Source organism: Coturnix japonica, chromosome 3, assembly GCF_054131305.1.
Source record: "Coturnix japonica strain WE chromosome 3, WE-NBRP24, whole genome shotgun sequence".
Taxonomy (NCBI): Eukaryota; Metazoa; Chordata; class Aves; order Galliformes; family Phasianidae; genus Coturnix; species Coturnix japonica.
Genome location: NC_140665.1, coordinates 51,295,103 through 51,316,571, shown reverse-complemented (window position 1 = coordinate 51,316,571; position 21,469 = coordinate 51,295,103). Strand labels below are relative to the sequence as shown.

The window sequence follows — 21,469 nt, the reverse complement described above, 5'->3', positions numbered from 1 at the left end:
CCAAGTGGAACACCTGCTTGGAAAACAAAATAAACTATCAAATTTAGTTCTATTAGCGTGCACTTTTGTCTAAAATGATGCATGGTTATATTTCAAAAATCCCAATTAGTTGGATGTAAGAGAGGTATCTATTCTATGATACAGGGTCAAGAGCTTGTAGAATTTGTAGACGATGTCGACCTCGCTGTATTAGCATAGCAAACATTTCCACTCGTGATGTAATAGTTTTTGAAAATGTATGAGGTAAAAATACCTATTCGAGGATAACGAGAGGATCCTTTCTTGAGGAATCCCATTGACATAACAAGCTATATGGCTGATATAAGTTGGATATTATTATGAGATGTACTGGAAGCGATAAACAAACACGATGGCTATATCGACTTTGCACTGATGTTATTACACAGTCTAAGCATTGTTGTGCTTTTGGTGTTAATTGTCTTTTAGAAGTTAGATCTGGGTCTCCTTTCAGTAGTTTGAATAAAGGATGCAGCTCTTGAGTAGTAATTCCCAAAAGTGGCCGCAACCAATTGATGGTTCCTAATAACTTTTGCAGATCGTTTAATGTCCGTACGTGAGGTACTATTTTGAGGATTTGTGGCTGGATAGTGTGAGATGCAATTTTCCATATTGTTTCTTTTCTGCACTGCTCTAAGACATCACAGTACGCTGTAGAGAAATTTGTCGTTCCTGCTCCCTTCAAATTATCATCAGGAGGCAATGCACCCAATTCGCCTTCCGGATCTACTGGACCAGGGTCACAACGATCCCCTGGTTTCGATCCGTCCGGGTCTTCAACCACATTACACGCGGGCTGCACAGACGCAGCAGCGCACGACGCGGGCGGAGCGGGGGGCGGAAGCGGCGCGACGAAGGCGGAGCGAAGGGCGAGGGCGCCGTAGAGGGCGGCAACGCGGCGAACGTCGGGGGAGGAGCGAACGGCGGGAGCGCGAGGGGGGGCGGCCGCGACCCCTCGTCTCCCCGAATCGGGGAGGGGTCGGAGCCGCAAGTCGGATCCGGGCACGGGCCGCTTCCCGCAGCGAGAGGCAGCGGCGGGATTGGGACGGAGGGCGGCAGGGAATGGTCGGAATAAATTCTTTCCCGTCGTGATTGCTTAATCCCTTCCATTATCCGGCTCCAAACGGACAACAGCTTAGCAGCCGTTCTGTCTTTAGCGAGAGAAGCCTCGTAGAGTTTTGAGCCGATTTTGTCCCAAAGTTCTCCATCGAGAGAGAACTCAGTTTTTGGAAATTCAGGGACATTTTTGCTTATCCATTTAAGAAGAGTAGCTAATGCTGAAGTAGACACAGTCTTATCCTGATACGGTAACACTGAACGCAATATTCGAGATTTACTTTCTGCTCCTTCGTTAGTGAGCTCCCCATAGTTCTCTGTCCTGCAGAACGGTGCGGGTGTGCGCGAAACAGTCTCTCCGAAGTTCAGTCGGGCGACGCTGCCGGACCGGGCTCGCTCAGCCGCGGGTTGATTTGCTCCACGTGGTGGGCGCCATTTGCAGCGACTCGGCACGGACTCAGATGTGAACGATCCAAATGGTTTATTACAAGTTCTCACATCCCTTATATACCTTCACAAGTTGTTATTTTCTAACTTTCCCATCCGCCCTTACAACTTTCCCAAACACCTTACATGTCAACAAAGCATTCTACAAAACACTTTTCAACTGTCCATGCAGGCACATAACCAATCAGAGCTGTGAGACTCTTCTTCTCCTTGCAGAGGTGTCCTTGGTTCTCATGCTGTTTATCTTGCTCCACAGCTGCTGCTCTGAACAGCTTTTCTTGTATCCCCACAAGACAGCATACTGGGAACAAACACTTATTCAAGTAGGTGTGTCATGGTTTGCCGAGGATTCACAGGGTAACACAAACTCTTATCATAGATGAGGACAAGTGTTTCTGAGCAGTCCAATTATTCAGCTGGACAGTGTTGCTGAGCAGATATCAATCAGGAGGGAGAGGTAGCAATGAATTCTGCACAAATATGCGTAACAGAAGACATGCAAATTCTCCCTATGAGTAAAGGCTCAGAAATAGGGAGAAATACATTTAATAATGATTTAACTTTTTGAGGTGGTAAGCTGATGTTAAATGTTTGTTTATTTTTGCTTATATCCTGCCTTAGGAATAAAAATGCAGAAGTTTGACAGAGAGCCCTTCTCTCTGCTATCAATAGCTGAGGTGAAGAGATAAATTCTGGTAAGACTTATGCTGTTCTGTGGGATTTTGCACACATGCAGGCTGGCTGTTCACTTCTGTTGATTTTTCTGTAGTTGAACATTTCAGCCTTGCTGCTGACATTCTCAGCTCTTTTAAACTGGAAGGAGAGAGAAGTATAAATCACAGGTGCTCTGCTTATCTTGCATGGAAGTGCCATAAATGTGTGGCATGAAAAGAACATGCTAGCTACAGAAAATGATAAGATTGTCTTTAAAATAATGATAGAATCTGGTAAGATTTTGTTTTTCAAACAAATAAATAAAAACCCTGCTAATAGAAAAACATATTAAAGATACAATAATGGAAATATAATTGTTAGTATTATGTTTTTATTATGAAATTATTTTATCTACCATTACTCTGTGTGAAAGACCTGCTGTTGTATGTGATTAAGATGCTCGAATTTAGATTTTTGACATTATTTATCATTTAATTCTCTTTATTAATAGAAGAATTTGCATGATAATGTGATCTTTGCTTTTAAGAGTTTATAAGTTTCTGCCACTTAAATCCCACTTGAAGCCATAATCCTCTGTTTATAATTTCATAATTGTTTGGAGTAGAGGTGATTAAAATCTCAAAAACATAGCATTATGTTGACTTCAGACAGGGAACAGTCAGGGAATTCTGAAAGAAGAAGAATGTGGTTTTCATGTGAATAGCCCAACTAATACAAAGTAAAGCAACGATAGCTCTTATAAAATTGCAAGTTTCACAACATGGTAGGGTGGCATCTTCCAGCAGAATACTTCTTCTTTGACAAAGTTTTTCTGTTGTCCACTCTGGATTCATTGCAGTAAGCACTGGCAAAATACTAATTAATGTGACAATTGTGCCCAGTGAACCTTTCATCTAAACCTATCATCTAAAAAATTCTGCTATGAATTTTGCCCATCACAGTATAACCATCAGGTTCATTTGAATTTTAACAGGAGGCATAAAAATTCAGTTTGTGATGTTATCTGTTCCCTTATGTGGTATTCACATCTATCTTTCCCTATTTCTTTCAACAGAGTACAGCATATATTTAATAACTATTGCTGACAGTGCCTAAACACATAGAAGAGGATCTGTAAAGGAGGCAGTCAAAGCTTGCGCAGCTAACTGCACAGAATCTTGCTTCTGGCCCTCATCACTCACTGCTGCTTGTCATATGCATTCTATTGAGACTGGAATATGTTTCACACTATGTAAATAGGCAAAACATGGAAATTCATAACATCTATCATCTATCAGATGAGTTAGACAAGCAATTCAGAATTCAGGGTGACTCCTTCCTAACCGTACAACCATCTTCAAACACAATACTGGAACAAGAAAGGCAGGTGAAATTTTGCATGTTTATATTGATGAATACCAATAAACTTATTTTTTCTCCTTAGAAATCCTAAAATATCTCGAAGCCTCTCAAATCAAAGTTCCCTCTGTATGGATCCTGTGCATCAGTTACCACAGAGAAGACACTGGCAAAATTTGTAGCCTTACATCAAAAATTTTAAACTCATCTAGTTCATAATTACCATGGCCAAGACAGCCAACTTCTATTCTACCTTCTCCTACATAAGCAGAGCGTCCCGGGATACCGGCGAGTATCCCATTCCTAACCCATTCCTAACCCACCCAACAAACCCTTCTTCAAACCCACACCTCTCCAGTTTAGAGAGAAGGATGCGGTGAAGGACAAAGTCAAAAGCTCTGCAAAAGTCCAGGCACGTGACATGTGAGGCATCACAGGCATCATCAGGCAAGATTGGCACTTAATGAAGCCATGCCGACTGTCTCAGATCACCTCTTAGTGTTTTTCTCCCCAGAAAACCCCAATTCACATATGTATCCCACTCCTCTCTTCCCTGATATCCATCTTCTCCCCATGCTTGATGCTCTGCCCACCGGTGAGCCAAGCAGCCACTCCCCTCACGCGGAAGAACGCGTGTCATAGTGAGAGCATTGTGACACAATCATCCTGCAGAGCAGCAGAAGCGCTTCTCCCTGGGCACTGAGAGCACTTGGTGCTGAGCAGCAGCACTGCGAGGAGGTGGGAGAGATTGGGAGAGGAGACTGAAGGCAGAGAGTGCTTCTGGCACCCTCCCAGCCCACACTGTGGTCAAGTACACACGTGAATTCGTCTGCAGCTGTGAGCACTGAGCGGTAGGCAGAATTCCTGAGTCCCTGATTCCCCTTCTTGCTGTGCCTGCGCATAGTCATGTTGGGTCTCAAACAGTGTGCCGTGGGCTAGGCTTGCCTGAGGGGTGGGCAAGGCCCTCATGCCCACAGGCTGGCAGCTGTACCCATGTCAGCACTCATGGCTGCACGTGGGATGCCCGCTGTGCCAAAGTACAGATGGAAAGGAGCCCACGTGAGCTGCAGTGCACAATGGCGCTCTAGGTCAGGGTACTGTCCGCAGGAGCACCCATGCTTTGCTGTGCCCCTCACACCGCTCTCTGCCTTCTTACGTATCAGCAGGTGAAGCGATGGCAGGGGACTACACCTGGGAATCGCTGAGGAGAGACAATGCTCACTCTGCTGCACTGCTTGAGGAGCTCATAGAGGTGTGTAATCCACCTGCAGAATCCCCGTAGGGTAGAGATGCCGGGCTGCGCAGCCAGGGCTATGCAGATCCTGCTGCCATGCTCTGGCCTGGCCTTCCCGTGACCTGGAGACAGGCTGTGAATGCCCTTCCCCACTGTGCATCCATGTAACTGCTCCCAACCATCTCGCAGTGTAAGAAGAGGTCCGCGGAGCTGGCAGACGCGGTCAAAGAACAGGAAAAAATCCGCAAGGTACGGAGGCCCCAAGAGGGAGAGAATGGACAATAGCGCCATCATCCGGGGGAGGTCCTTGTGTTCAAGCACAGGACGGCCTCCTGACTGCACCCTTCCTTTTCCAGTCACTGAGAGAAGAGGTGGAGCTGGAGATGAAGAAACATCACACAGCTCAAGAGAGCATCAAAAGGCGTGTTGCCCCGTAAGTCAGGCCTCAGCACAGCCCAGACCTGAGGCAGAGGGGAGCTGTGATCCCATTAGCTCCCCCGCATCTGTACCTCTGGTACAAGCTTGGGAAGGCCGGGCCTGTGCAGGGCTGGCACCAAGAGGTGCCCGTCCCAGCTCCAGCAAAGGCCGGGCAGCTGCCTCGGTTCCCTGTGGCCATCTTGGGGGAGAAGAGGTCCCGGTGCCAGCCAGGGCCTCCTCTCACACTTCCCACTGTCTGTAACAGGAAGGAGGTGAGATGCCGGAAGGAGCACATAAGCTCCCTAATGTATGAAACTGTGGCTGCACGACTGGTAAGTCAGAAAGCCCCGCTGTGGTCCTCCTGTGGGGAAGAAAGGGTCACCTCAGGCCCACAGCAGGGGACACGGGCCTACTTCCGTCTGTGGGGATGAAGGAGGGGGTTTAGTGCCCAAACCTTCAGACACCCCAATGTGTTTCCCTGCTTTGCCTTGTCCTCCAGGACGAGCAGACGGCAGCACAGAGGCGCCCACTCACTACCTGGCTGCGGTGAGTTGCCCTGTGGTCCAGAGACAACCGGGCAGATTTGGACTTTTTGGGGATGAAAAGCCTCAGTCCCTCTTGGTGTCCTGGGTGGGAACAGCAGGTGGGGTGGGGATTTTGACAGCCCTATGTCTAGGTATAATGGATAACAGGTCTGTGGGGGTGTTTGATGGGTCTGGTCAGAAAATGCTGTAACAAACGTGACCCTGAATCTGACTGAACCTTCTTCCATTGTGTAGGCGATTTCTGCTGTTCTTGGGCCTGCTGCAGCTTGTGTTCTTCATCCTGGTCATGCTGGACAGGGACACCCTCCACTGCGTCCTGCCTGTGGAGCTGGCAACTGCCCTTGGCAGCCGTCCACCAAAACCCATTCTATTCTGACCCCAGAACACACCATGATGGCCCTTCATCATGGCACCACTGGGGCCACACAAGCATTAAATGCATCCCCCTTGTCACCAAAAACATCAATAAAATCAACCCCAACCCCTAAAAATGTGTCATCTCTGCATGATTCTATGAAACCCCATTGACAAATGTCTGCTGAACCACAGGAAGGAGACAGTGGGATTCTGGAGCTTAGGAATAGGAACCAGAGATTCAGTGAGGGTGGAAAAGACCTCCAAGAGGCCCCACCATCCACCTACCACCAATATGTCCCACTAAACCATGCCCCCGGGTACAACATCCAATGTTTCTTGAACACGACCAGCGTTGGTGACTCCATCACCTCCTCAGGCAGCCCATTCCAGCACCTGTCCATTCCCTTAGAGAAGAAGCATTTCCTAACAGCCGCAGACTACACCAGTGGTAAGAAAATATCTGAGGAAGGCTTTCTCAGAATTCTGACTGCAAAACCGAGCACCTTCACATTACCTTGCTGACTTGCAGTGAGGAATTCTGTGGGCCCTCATTAATCCCTGAAAGCCCAAATGACATCTTGCCACTTCTCCATGCAAGCTAATAGGAAAAGGCAAACCTGCCCAAACGACCAAATGGTTCAATTGAACACAAAGAGGGAAACAGGATTTTGGAGGTAGAGTTAGTTTATTTCTTCAAGTCTTAAACTAATTTCACAAGGCTGATAACCAACGAGTTGGAGGCTCACTCCCTTCTCCAAAGGCATAGGTATGACATTCGGAAAGCAGAGCGTCCTGGGATACCAGCGAGTGATATGACTCCCCCAAACAAAGTCTGAACTGCTGAGGGAAATCTATCTTAGTTAACACTGTCCCTTAGCTACAAAAAAGCAGCTTTCGAAATACATAGCTAAAGGATAGCTTGGTGTCATCCACAAACTTGCTGAGGGTGCACTTGATGCCACCGTCTGTCACTGACGAAGATGATGAAAAGCTCTGGTCCCAAGACAGACCCCCTGAGGGACACTGCTCTTGACCGGCCTCTACCCTGACAGAAAGCCACTCACACACCCTTTGGCTGTGTCCAACCAACCCATTCTTAACCCATCCAACAAACCCTTCTTCAAACCCACACCTCTCCAGTTTAGAGAGAAGGATGCGGTGAAGGACAAAGTCAAAAGCTTTGCAAAAGTCCAGGCACGTGACATGTGCCACCCTTCCCCTGTCCACCAAAGCCATTACTCCATCATAGAAAGCCCAAGGCATCGTCAGGCAAGACTGGCACTTAATGAAGCCATGCCGACTGTCTCAGATCACCTCTTAGTGTATTTCTCCCCTGAAAACCCCAATTCACACATGTACCCCACTCCTCTCTTCCCTGGTGTCCATCTCCTCCCCATGCTTGATGCTCTGCCCACCGGTGAGCTAAGCAGCCACTCCCCCACGGGCGGAAGAACGCGTGTCATAGTGAGAGCATTGTGACACAATCACCCTGCAGAGCAGCAGAAGCGCTTCTCCCTGGGCACTGAGAGCACTTGGTGCTGAGCAGCAGCACTGCGAGGAGGTGGGAGAGATTGGGAGAGGAGACTGAAGGCAGAGAGTGCTTCTGGCACCCTCCCAGCCCACACTGTGGTCAAGTACACACGTGAATTCGTCTGCAGCTGTGAGCACTGAGCGGTAGGCAGAATTCCTGAGTCCCTGATTCCCCTTCTTGCTGTGCCTGCGCATAGTCATGTTGGGTCTCAAACAGTGTGCCGTGGGCTAGGCTTGCCTGAGGGGTGGGCAAGGCCCTCATGCCCACAGGCTGGCAGCTGTACCCATGTCAGCACTCATGGCTGCACGTGGGATGCCCGCTGTGCCAAAGTACAGATGGAAAGGAGCCCACGTGAGCTGCAGTGCACAATGGCGCTCTAGGTCAGGGTACTGTCCGCAGGAGCACCCGTGCTTTGCTGTGCCCCTCACACCGCTCTCTGCCTTCTTATGTATCAGCAGGTGAAGTGATGGCAGGGGACTACACCTGGGAATCGCTGAGGAGAGACAATGCTCACTCTGCTGCACTGCTTGAGGAGCTCATAGAGGTGTGTAATCCACCTGCAGAATCCCCGTAGGGTAGAGATGCCGGGCTGCGCAGCCAGGGCTATGCAGATCCTGCTGCCATGCTCTGGCCTGGCCTTCCCGTGACCTGGAGACAGGCTGTGAATGCCCTTCCCCACTGTGCATCCATGTAACTGCTCCCAACCGTCTCGCAGTGTAAGAAGAGGTCCGCGGAGCTGGCAGACGCGGTCAAAGAACAGGAAAAAATCCGCAAGGTACGGAGGCCCCAAGAGGGAGAGAATGGACAATAGCGCCATCATCCGGGGGAGGTCCTTGTGTGCAGGCACAGGACGGCCTCCTGACTGCACCCTTCCTTTTCCAGTCACTGAGAGAAGAGGTGGAGCTGGAGATGAAGAAACATCACACAGCTCAAGAGAGCATCAAAAGGCGTGTTGCCCCGTAAGTGAGGCCTCAGCACAGCCCAGACCTGAGGCAGAGGGGAGCTGTGATCCCATCAGCTCCCCCGCATCTATACCTCTGGTACAAGCTTGGGAAGGCCGGGCCTGTGCAGGGCTGGCACCAAGAGGTGCCCGTCCCAGCTCCAGCAAAGGCTGGGCAGCTGCCTCGGTTCCCTGTGGCCATCTTGGGGGAGAAGAGGTCCGGGTGCCAGCCAGGGCCTCCTCTCACACTTCCCACTGTCTGTAACAGGAAGGAGGTGAGATGCCGGAAGGAGCACATAAGCTCCCTAATGTATGAAACTGTGGCTGCACGACTGGTAAGTCAGAATGCCCCGCTGTGGTCCTCCTGTGGGGAGGAAAGGGTCACCTCAGGCCCACAGCAGGGGACACGGGCCTACTTCCGTCTGTGGGGATGAAGGAGGGGTTTTAGTGGCCAAACCTTCAGACACCCCAATGTGTTTCCCTGCTTTGCCTTGTCCTCCAGGACGAGCAGACGGCAGCACAGAGGCGCCCACTCACTACCTGGCTGCGGTGAGTTGCCCTGTGGTCCAGAGACAACCGGGCAGATTTGGACTTTTTGGGGATGAAAAGCCTCAGTCCCTCTTGGTGTCCTGGGTGGGAACAGCAGGTGGGGTGGGGATTTTGACAGCCCTATGTCTAGGTATAATGGATAACAGGTCTGTGGGGGTGTTTGATGGGTCTGGTCAGAAAATGCTGTAACAAACGTGACCCTGAATCTGACTGAACCTTCTTCCATTGTGTAGGCGATTTCTGCTGTTCTTGGGCCTGCTGCAGCTTGTGTTCTTCATCCTGGTCATGCTGGACAGGGACACCCTCCACTGCGTCCTGCCTGTGGAGCTGGCAACTGCCCTTGGCAGCCGTCCACCAAAACCCATTCTATTCTGACCCCAGAACACACCATGATGGCCCTTCATCATGGCACCACTGGGGCCACACAAGCATTAAATGCATCCCCCTTGTCACCAAAAACATCAATAAAATCAACCCCAACCCCTAAAAATGTGTCATCTCTGCATGATTCTATGAAACCCCATTGACAAATGTCTGCTGAACCACAGGAAGGAGACAGTGGGATTCTGGAGCTTAGGAATAGGAACCAGAGATTCAGTGAGGGTGGAAAAGACCTCCAAGAGGCCCCACCATCCACCTACCACCAATATGTCCCACTAAACCATGCCCCCGGGTACAACATCCAATGTTTCTTGAACACGACCAGCGTTGGTGACTCCATCACCTCCTCAGGCAGCCCATTCCAGCACCGAAACGAAATTTCCCTGACCGCATGGGAAGTTTTCTTTTCAACTCCCAATATTGCATTGCCCAGGAATTCAAAGCACAAACAGCAATGTGCAGATGCTGTTGCACCAGGCAGTATGTATACACACAGCCCTACAGTAAACTAGTCCTCAGAGGTTTCTAGCAGAAGCATTAGGACGTGGGGCAACAGGCCGCTACAGGCAAAATCTATGTTTTCCATTCCATTCCGTTCCATTCCATTGCCATTGCCAACCACCAGACCAAGCTGCCCACAGCCACATCCAGCAATGCACAGATGCTGTTGCACCAGGAGGCTGAACTTCAACAAAAACAAGGTCTTCTCTATTTTTTAATTCAGCAAATTCAGGAGGGAATCTTTCCTGTATGGCTCACTCAATACTTGTGACAGGAAATAATCTTCATTAAGAAAAAAGAAGAGTTTGGTAGAACCATATCTTCACAGGATGTCACTTCAGGAAGAGGAGGTTTAGGGACATAAAGAGAAACTGAAAAGAGTGGAAAGCTTTTCTTTGTTAGTGAAAACGTATGCCTCTTTTGTTTTTTTATTTTATTATAGAGTGTGGCACAAGTGATGGATTTCTAGATATTGATGCAGAAACTAAGGTTTTTTTTTGTTGTTGTTGTTTTTTTGTTTTTTTTTTTTACAAAGTACCGGCTTATAAAGAGAAAAACAAAACAAAAGAAAAGAAATATCTAGTTCAATTGGACAGATTTGCAAGGATCTTTGACAATGTGAAAGAAATGGTAAGAAGGGAAATGTCTGCTTTACAATCTGTTTATGTCTTTGGAACTCTGTTTTATCTTCACTAATAAGATAAAGATCATTTGACAGCTATCCACTTATTCTTATCTTGCCAGCAACTTAAAAACTGAATTATTCATCCTCAGTGTGAAATTTCATGTTTACCATTCCAAATTCAACTGCATAGTTAACATCTAACCTCCACAAAAATATATCCAATGTAACCTTTATTCAAATAACCTCCATAAATCCGGCATTAACAAAAATTACAAACATTCTATGAACTCAACAGCTTTCTTAAACTTCTGTCAGATAAATGTATGAGAGTTACATACAACAGAAACATTCCTCTGGTTTCTTTCAGAATCTTTTTGATTTGAGGAGGGGTCAGTGAACTCTTAAGCTTTGTGAAGTCTCTATGTGAGATTACTTCTGCCACATGAAGCAGCATATACATGTTAGTTTTGACCATATCATACAGGTGTATGAACAAGCACAATTACTGACTGCCAAATCTAAGCTAAATTCCATAGCATAGATGTCGTTGTACCACAGATTTTATTTTTCTGGGAAGGTTTAATGATGAGGAAAACAAAATTTGTCAGTGACAATATCATACTAATTAAAAAAATAATTAAAATATTTTATATCTGTAATAAAATTGGTGCTTCACAAATACAACATATTTATAATCTGTTTAGTACTGTTTATAACTGAATCAAACAGAGAGTGGACATTTTAAAATGAATTACAAGAATTTCATGTAAAAGCTAATAAGCCTTGCTAAGAAGTCTTTCATTCCTCTTGCTAATGCTGAACCATGCAAGGCTTTCCTTAAAAAACTAATTTCCTTCTTCATGCTTTTCCTATTGCTCATATGTTTGTGTATACAGATCATATATCGTTTAAGTATTAGCATGTCTTGAATGAAAATTCATCAATGTTAAACATATGCAAGGTCAAATAAGTCAAGCTAGAGTAAATTCTAGTCACCACTTTTCAAAACTCTCTTTTCTAATGTTTGAACATCTACAGCCCTATATTTTTTCCATTTTTTTTATTTTAATGACATTTCTTTGTTAATGCAAGCTTTCTCAAATCAGTTGTGTCTGTGTGGAGAATGAAGGTGAATAGTCTCAGCTCAGGAGGAATGTAATTTGGAAAGGCACAAGCAGCTGAGAAGGGATTCTTGTGGGCACAGCGTTTGAACACTAAAGTGGCGGCTATCTTTCCCACTGCAATAAAAGGGAAGCTGGTAACAATGGTGTGCTATAAAAAGCAAAGGAACATTTTTCTTTGTCAAACAACCACACCTCTCTGGCAGTGCTGCTGCTGTTGCTGCAGTACACTGGCTGAGATCCACTCTGCCTTTGAACTCTGCTTTTACAGAATTTCAATTAAAACTGAAAACCATGCAAAGGTTGTGGGCATAAAGAATAACAAAAAGAAATAATGCATCCGCTTTGTTGGTTGTTTTTGTTTTTCTTGGTCTGATTAGGAAATAATTATTTAAGTTTGGTGGTGAGAGCACGAGTATCTGCTGTATAGGAAAATTTCACCTCATTAAAGATAGGGAAGAATTACAGAAAATTCTCCAAGATCAGAACTGTCAGTCAAAAGAAAAAGTCATACTAGGGTTCAAAATCCCTCCAGATACTGTTTCATTCCTTTAAAAAAATTGTATTTGAAGCCTGGAGGAAGAATACAATTTAAGAGAGTTTTTACCTTATGTAATGAACCCAACAAGGCCTTATGTATGCTGTATCAAACTACAGTACCTGCAGGGTGCTCATCTACTGTGGAAGTCTTCTATCATCTCATTCTTTACATGAATGAAAGTTGAATAAAGTTTCTTCTTTCTCAGAAACCATTACACTGATTTGATTGGGTCTGGAAGCAGTAGAATGTTTTCTTTGTATGGCTTCCATCATAAGTACTCTGGAGTTTCAATGACTATGTGAAGGACAGTACTTCCAGTAACGTTCAGAAACATTCTGAGTGGAGAGAAAATGAAAAGCTAAAACCAAAAACAGGATCCTTCAAGTTAAACAGACTGTAAGGTTTTCATATCTTACCAAAAATCTGATTCAGAAAGAAATATCTCCATCATTTTAATAGAAGTCTTTTATAAATTTGCCCACTGTTATTGTAAAATTAGCCTCTTACAGGAGTGAAATTTCAAATTTCTGAAACATTTTTCTATAGAGTCATGAAGTGAGAAGAAAAAACTGAGTAGTATTTCTGCCTGTATGAAGAAACGCTATGTGCCCTCATAAAAAGTCCCTCTCCATCTTTCCTGGGAGGGAAGGCTTGGTGGATGATTCAAAGAGATAAAAATTTGTCAGTGCTCAAGAACTACGGACATTTTTAAACTCTAAATTGCCTGACCCAAACTAGTGGCCTTCCATGATGGTGTAACTGCATCAGTGGACAAAGGAAGAGTCACTGATATAATTCATCTGAAATTCAGTAAGGCCTTTGAAATGGTCACTCACTGTATTCTTCTGACTAAATTGGAAATATGTGGATTTGATGGGTGGACCATTCAATGAATGAGGAAGTGGTTGCAAAATCATACCCAGGGAGTGGTGGTTAATGGCTTGATGTCTGGATGGAGATCAGTGATGAGTAGCGTCTCTCAGGGAACAGTACTGGGACCAGTTTCCTTAACATCTTCATTTAATGACATCAGTACTGGGTTTTGAGTGCACCCTCAGCAAATTGCAGATGACACAAAGATGAGGTCAATATACTTTAGGGAAAAGATGATGTTAAGAGAGACCTAGAGTGGCTTGAGCAGTGAGCCCAGGTGAATCTCATGTCTTTCAACAAATCCAAGTACTGGGTCTGTTCAGCTTGGGGAAAAGAAGACTGAGAAGGGATCTGATCAACATTTATAAATATCTGAAGGGAACTGGGAGGAAAATGGGTGAGGCCAGGCTCTTCTCGATGGGCAAGGACAGGGCAAAATGTAACAGACTACAACTTGAACATAGGAATTTCCATATAAGCATTCAGAAGAACTTTACAGAAAGAGTGATGGAGTACTGGAACAGATTTCCCCAAGACGACGTGAAGTCTCCTTTTTTGGAGATATTCAAGATCTGTCTGGATGTTTACATGTGCAACCCATTGTAGAGTGCCTGCTTTAGCATGGGATTGGACATGACGGTCTTTTGAAGTCCCTTCAACCTTTGTAATTCTGCAATTCTGTGATTCTATGATTCTATGAATCTGTATTCAGTCTTGCACCTGGGTCAAGACAACCTCTGCTTTCAGTACAATCTGGGAGATGAAAGGATGGAACACAGCCATACTGGAAAAGAATTAAAGGATGGCAAACTGGACATGAGCTGGCAATGTGCCCTCACAGCCCAGAAAGTAAACCTTATCCTTGTCTGCATTAAAAGATGCACGGCCAGCAGGTTGAGGGAGGTGATCTTGCCCCTCTACTCTGTGCTGCTGAGGCCTCACATAAAGTGCTGCATTCCAGATGTTGAATCCTCAGTACTGGAGAGATGTAGACTTGTTGTAGTGCATCCAGAGGAGGGCCACAAAAGTGATCCACAGAATCTCCAATCTCCTGGATGAATCAGGAGAATCAGGATGTGAGAGCTGAAGCTGCTCAGCTTGGAGAAGAGAAAACTCTGAGGTGACCTGATAGCTGCCCTTCAATATCTAAAGGGGACCTACAGGAGAGGAGACAGACTATTTGGCAGGGTCTGTGATGACAGAAAAAGGGGAAATGATTTCAAACAAAAAGAGAGGATATAAGGAAACAGATTTTTACAGTGAAGTGCTGGAATATGTTTCCCAGAGAAAAGGTGGATGCCTGGATGTCCCTGGAGACACTGAAGATCAGGTCGGAGAAGTTCTAGGCAATCTTTAGATGTCCTTTTTCATTGCAAGGATGATCTTTAAGTGTTCCTTCCTACTCAAATGATACTATGAACTTGAGAACACCCCTTCTATCTACCATGATTACCCTCGGAATATGAAAGTAGAATGTCTACTGAATACTTGCTTTCCTTACTCTCCTGTCTCTCCCCAGGTTTTGCAGATTGTATCTGCAGTTGTATTTCAATCACCTCCTCCTGAGATTGTGGCAAAGTGAAGATAAAGTATGACATTAAAAACAGTTTGACTCTAAAAGGAAAAACAATAAGCCAGACTACTGTTAGAAAAGCATTACTTAAAATCTTTTGAAAATTTAAATACTTTTTTTTGTTTTGTTTTGTTTTGTTTTGTTTTTGTAATCCTTTTAAAATAGAAGAATTAAGCCAAAGCTGTTTAACTGCATGTAGAAATCATGGTTAATTTATCTTCATTCGGTGACCTCATCAAATTGTTCTTCACTGGTGTGATTTTTTTGAAGACAGCTCAATAGCATTTGACTCCCAGTTCCTGTTAGAATTTAATGAGAACTGGGCCTCTAAGTTCCCCAGATTCCTTTGAAAATAACCCAACCCATGATAAAATAATGCAGTTCTGTACATCCTTAATTTTTGACAGCATGTTCATGTCTGGAATATTGATTGCAACTTCTACTGCCAAGCACACAGATCCCATCACTCTTGCCTGTTTTTCCATTATGTCATAAATAGATAGCACAGCTCAATAGATTATACAAATAGATGGAACTGGACTACTTACATGGGCTTGCAGAAAAGAAAAAAAAAAAAAAAAAAAAGACTAATAATAACCAAGTATCTAACTTGACTGGAAAAATTATTTGAATGATTTTTAAAAGCTCTGAAATGAGTGAATAAAGGGTGAAAGAGTAAATAAGGATGATAAGAAAGCCAGGTCCAACAGTAGTAATTAGATTCAAGTAAAAAATAAACTCAATTGGAAAATTTTAAAATTTGTATTATGCAAGAAACCTGGCAAGTGTGTGTTAGCAAAAATGGAACTTCAATTAAATGTTTGAAAAGGCAAAAAACAAACAAGCAAACATGCAAGCAGAATCATTTACTATCCTGCTATGCTGAAAACTCATTCAAACTAAGATGAGAACTGAGGTAGTTGAATAAGCCATAGGAAAAAAGGGACAGAGTTGTCAAAATAAAATATGTGTGAGACTGGCTTGAGTGAAATTTTAATACTTGATTCCATTCTTTATGTATGTACATTTGTTCCCAGCAGTAAAATCACAACATCGTTTGACAAAAAAGGTAAGGAAAGGAAAGGCAAAGAGAAAGTGCTGGCGATTCAGCCTGCAGGCTCTCCATAAAACCGGCTAGGTAGCAGAATGTAAAGTTGTTTGCATATGTCTGAAGTGGCTTGTTATGCTATTAAAAGTCTATTTCCTAATCTTTTTTTGGGGGAAAAAAAATGGGACAACTCTGGAAGATCACTTTTGGGCTTCATTCTTTTTCCATGGAATTAAAGAAAAAAATAATAAATAAAGCCAAAGAAAACAATAAAAAAAGCAACATGTACTCAGCAGCTGTGGTTTACAACATTGCACCAAGATTAGGCTAGATATTCATTTCATGAGCAGGATGTGCAGGCCATTACTTCTCCAGCACTTTTGCAGGACTGAGACTAAGGAACTAGACTAACAGGTCTTATTCATGTACAGCAACTCACCAGTCTCAATACATGGGATTAACTTGGATTCTAATCAGGGAATCCATTTTTATAAATTATTTTGTTTTATTATTTTGTTTTAATTCTATTTAATGAATTAAAATGAAAATATCTAGAAAACTATGAGGAACTAGGACTCCATTTATCCTCTGTGTGTGTGACCTGCTGTAAAACTGCAAAACCGAAATTGTGGTTCATATTCTTTTAACATTTCCAATCTAAGGATGAGGAAGGTTAACACTGAGACACAGAGGACTTGGTGTCTGAGGAGCCTCTGGTTAATGGACTTGATAATGTAATTGGGATCCTTAAATCTGATAGATAGAAACAGGAACCTTTGGATGGATGAATGTATAAGTGTGACAAGATTGAAGCTATGGAAATCTGAAATACTATTTTGTGGTACATTTGCATTCCAGAAATCTGATTACTGAAATAGAGGGAGACAGTGGTGGTGAAAGGGAAGATAAGTTTTACTCAAGCATTAGTTGTGATTATCCATAATATTGTGTTAGATGGAAAGCATTCATTTAGGAGCATGATTGAGAAGATTAGTTAATTTTCCACTTGTATCATATAATGTATGAGTACAACAAATTCTACAACATATTGAATATATATAGAATTATTTTATTTTAATTTATAGCAAAGGTGATTTACTTCTTTACACAAGAAAGATTCCTATGACCATTTGTAGTCATAGAACTTAGCAGTCCAAGTTCCAAAGTTGAAACTTTAATTGGAACTGTAAGAAATCTCCTCTGATAGCTCTGAGAATAGATAGTTCCTCTGATACAGAAATAATTTCACATCCATAGATTTTTGATGAGGCCTTTTCATGTACTTTTGGATCCTCCTGCGTGATGATGATTCTGGTCTTGCAAGCTGCTGTGTGTAGGCAGCCCCTGACACCAAAGACCACTGCTGCTGAAGTTAGGAAGTCTGTGTGTAGATGGAAAGGTCAAACTGCACAGAATAGCTTGCAAGTTCAGAAGCCTGCCTGAAATAATCTCAGCTTAGAACAAACCTGAATTACTTTGTGAGTATGAGACATTTAAAATGAGAGCCTGCAAAAAGTGGTGAAGGTTTTGTATAGAGCTGTCTAACATCAGCTAGCCTGGGGCTTAATTAGCTATTATATACAAAGAATCCTTTTTTAATAAATAATTAAATAATTAAAATTCTAGCCTGTGACAGTAACAGAATCAGTTTTGCAGTTAAAAATCTACTTCTATGCTTTCTTTACTATTAAATACATCATTTTAAGAAGGCAATTTTGAACTGAGTAGACATGAACCTAAGAACAACAAAATCCACTTTGTTCCCTGATATAAGCTTTTTTTCTTTCTTTCTTTTTTTTTTTTTTTTTTGCCTGGAAATTTTAAAGCTCATTTTTAACTTCTACAAGAAATAACATTACTTCTGTTTCTCTGGTTATCAAAACTCCAGAGCATATTGGTGTGCTGCATAATTTGAACAAAGTTTAGTACTGTAAATAAAAACCTTTGCCTCCAAATCTGCAGAGGAACTGTATTTAAAGAAATGAAATAAAGTAGAATTTAAATGCTCAGATACAAAATAAAGGAAACATTTGGAAACTTTACCTGCCCACATTCAAACAGTCCCAACTGAGGCATGATTACTCTGGTTTGCATTTATCAGATACTACAAAAATCGAAGTATTGGTTGTCATGGAGTTGTTGCAAAGTGACAAATAAAATACCATTTTCTAAAAAGAACAACCATCAACCCAGTACTACATACAGTATGGATGAAAGAAAGCCCTTTTTGCTGAGCTTCCAATTCCCCACAGCCTTCTGGATTTTGCATATTTACCACAGGCACCCATAGAACGGAGTTGTTTGAAATGAGAAAGTATCTGAATGTGTTTTTAGGAACAGCCTAAAAAATGTGGACAACACATCCTTAGAGAGAAAAACTAATACAGATACACTGAATAAAAAGGACGGAGATGGAGATAAAGATGTAGATGAAAATACACAACAATAGGGCATAAAAACATTGTCAATATCCTTAACTATTTAATTATTGTTGGAAATAAGTTCAGTTACAAATTATGCAACAGTAGTTAATTAACTAATTCTAGATTCACATGGCATCGTTCATTTTTAAAAATATTTGATACAATGGTCATTAATGAGTTCTGTATTTTTCTAGTGGCCTTGCTGACCCCTTACTGTTCACTTACTGACCTTCTTTTTGCCACGTGGTTTGATCAACTTTGAATTATTAGCATTTAATTTTTCTAATAGATTATTGAAGTCTCATAGTACAATGCTTTTTGTAGCAAAATCATTAATGTGATAAGGTGCAGATCAAAAGGAGCATTCACCAAAGTGAATACAAACAATATAATATGAAATTAACATGAGAAAATGAAGCATAGTGAATAATAGATTTCCATTAATGTATTAGTGAGCATATTAATGACAAAACTGCTGAAAGATAAGTTGAAAAGTCTCAACTAAAAAAAAAAAAAAAAGGAATGTTTCTCGTAATATAAATGAATACCTAAATGAAACAATTTAAATGTTGATTCGGTATTTTTTTTCTTGGAAATGCGTGTCAAATTTATTCATTCATCAAAAGCACTCGTTTACACAAATGAACAGATAAATGGCCTTGATAATAAACAGAATATAAACAGAATTTGAAATGGTACATTCAGGTGATAGTGCAGACTACCTTCCTTTGGTCTAGTGAGTCATTCAAGGAGTAAGGCTATATTATCCACACGGATTGAGTGTATTGAAATTTATGACAGTCATTCACAGTTTGAAGGGCTGCTAGATCACATACATTCTTTCAAAGAGTACTTATTAGGTATTCTGCTGCTGAGGCATCTGCTGATCAGGGTAATCTTGATGCAGGTCATGTAGGAAGACTTGTGGACATGAAAAACAGCATCTTTCCATTACTAGCTTGATTCCAAAACCAATGAACTATTAGCTATGTTGGTATAGGAGGAGAGTTTTCACTAGAGTTTTATTAAGAAGTCCAGGGTCTCTAAATTTGGACATGCCCATGGGCCCATGGGTTACACTGTGCTAATAAGAAAATGATGATACTGACATCAGCTTCCCAATCCTTTTCCCTAAAGAAAATATGTAGCATATTAATCTGTATAACTAATTTCATGCTTCCTCATATCCTCTCTCACAATTAATTCTCAAAATAATTCTGTTTGAATCCAAATGCCTGTAATCCTCAAAAACTTTGTACCAAAATCTCTGTGCTAGATCTGTTTGAGTGCAGTTGTAACTCACAATAGAAATGGTGCATTTCTGTTAACATATGGATAGTTACATAAGAAGTCGCATACAGACCATCAGGAGGATAATGCTCGTTCCTATTGCTGGATTTTGAAATTTAAAGATCCTTAGCAGTGAGTTAGTGACAAAAGCGTGTACAATAAATTTGTACTATTCCTTTTAAACTCGTATCTGCCTTTTTGATAGTAAAGTGGAAAAGAATAATTAAATACCTATAAATATATTTTGTTTGTATGTGGCATTTTGGAGAGAAAGGTAGGTAAAATTCACTTATTCTAATAATGTGACACCATTTTATGTATCAAAAACTGCATAGTTAGTGCACTTGAGCCACAGTGAAGATTTTTGACATCGTCAAATGAAACCTTTTCTGATTTGATTTAATAAAGTTGAAATATTTGGTAACAGTTTATTCTTATTGATGGAGAGTTTTATTTTCCATAGTTACATTGATTTAAATTGGCTAAGATTTGTGATTTTCAATGATTCACCTAAAAAGTTATATAGATCAATCAATTGCTACTAGATGCTTATGAAGTGTAGCAGGCTTGGAGCTGAGAAGGATTAGAAAATGATCTGAAGATTTTTAAATGCAAGCAGCTTCTATAAGAGCCACCTGGAAGTGTGACACATAACCAGTGCTGATTTTTTATTTTTTCTGATATATCAACAGATACTTAGAAGAGAACAAAAAACACTCTAGAGATGTCTCAAGAAAGGGGAAGGCCTGATACCTTTTTCTTTGTAATAGAAACACTTTGTTATGGAGCTCAGCTTCATTCAGATCTTCAGAGATAGGGACTTGCAGCCTGGAATGTTAAAAATAACACGTTTTCAACATGAGCTGAAGGAACTGAGGCTGTTTAGTCTGAGGAAAAGGAGGCTGAGGTGAGACCTTGTTGCTCTCTTCCAATATCTGAAAGTTGCATACAGCGAGAGTGGAGCTGATCTCACTGATGACAGGTGACAGGAGGAGGGGAAATGGCCTCAAGTTGCTCCAATGTAAGTTTAGGTTGGATATCAGAAAAAACATTTTTACAGAAGGGGTTGTTAAGCACTGGAATAGGCTCCCCAGGGAGGTGGTCAAGTCACCATCCCCGGATGTGCTTAAAAACCATTTGGATGTGGAGCTCAGGGACATGATTTAGCATAGGGTTGTTAGTTAGTGTAGTCTGGTTAGTTTGTAGTTGGACTTGATGGTCTTTAAGGTCTTTTCCAACCTGGGCAGTTCTATGATTTGCTGATTCTATGATTCTGTGATTCCCTTTTGAAAACTAATGTTGTCAGTCAAAAACCAGTGTTGATGTGAAAACTGTAAAATACTTGAGATTTTTGTTTATTTGTTTGTTTGTTTGTTCTTGTTTTTATGAAGTAGGCCAACAGTACGAACAAGGAACACTTCAAATATTCACAAAATCAAAATCAAAAATCTTTAATGACTAGGAAGTTATTTACAGAAATTGTACAGGTGTGCAACTGGAATGCTTTCATTGCAAAGAAAATGAGAAGTGGGTTTTGAGTAAATAGAATGATATCCTTCTGGACAACATATGTTTATAAATATTTAAAACTGAATCAGACAGATTCTGAAGAAAAGAACAAACGAAACCTGGTTTCCTATGGATTTGTGCCCTAATCCTTTTACACAATTTCTCTTCTATTCCCAGTAACAGCCTCTCCTGAGCAAGCTGCAACATTTGCTGTGGGTAAGCTGTGCTGCATGTGTGCCCCTTGGCTAACCCTCCCTGCTGCTATGTGGGACTGTCTGCATCAGCTTTTGGAAAGGTAATAATTCCAGAATTTCCCTCAATTATTTCTGACTTTTTCTCAAAATTCTGATGATAACTAATCTATCAGATTCTGATCTTCATTTCAGATTTTGTGGTTTACAAATTTATTAAAATATGTTGGACAGAATGAGAAAGCAAACTCGCGTGCCTTAGAATGCCAGTCAGGGAATGAATGAA

At 42.2% G+C, this 21,469-nt stretch overlaps 1 protein-coding gene across 3 annotated transcripts; it reads left to right on the top strand.

Moving 5' to 3' along the window:
• The first annotated feature begins 941 nt into the window (after positions 1 to 941).
• On the top strand, positions 942 to 9,845 carry LOC146761399 (uncharacterized). 3 transcript variants are annotated; one of them, XM_085541570.1, is made up of 9 exons: positions 4,996 to 5,017; positions 5,125 to 5,517; positions 5,685 to 7,761; positions 8,074 to 8,162; positions 8,334 to 8,393; positions 8,501 to 8,577; positions 8,827 to 8,893; positions 9,061 to 9,107; positions 9,341 to 9,845. In XM_085541570.1, exons 4-9 carry the CDS (start codon positions 8,085 to 8,087, stop codon positions 9,480 to 9,482), a joined length of 471 nt encoding a protein of 156 aa, XP_085397696.1. In that variant the 5' UTR covers positions 4,996 to 5,017; positions 5,125 to 5,517; positions 5,685 to 7,761; positions 8,074 to 8,084; the 3' UTR covers positions 9,483 to 9,845. The 3 variants fall into 3 exon arrangements, with proteins under 3 accessions (XP_085397697.1, XP_085397696.1, XP_085397695.1); XM_085541569.1 differs by having other exon boundaries at positions 5,125 to 7,761; XM_085541571.1 differs by lacking the exons at positions 8,074 to 8,162; positions 8,334 to 8,393; positions 8,501 to 8,577; ... (1 more) ...; positions 9,061 to 9,107; positions 9,341 to 9,845 and adding exons at positions 942 to 4,385; positions 4,698 to 4,786 and having other exon boundaries at positions 4,958 to 5,017; positions 5,125 to 5,201; positions 5,451 to 5,517; positions 5,685 to 5,731; positions 5,965 to 8,067.
• Positions 9,846 to 21,469: the final 11,624 nt, after the last annotated feature.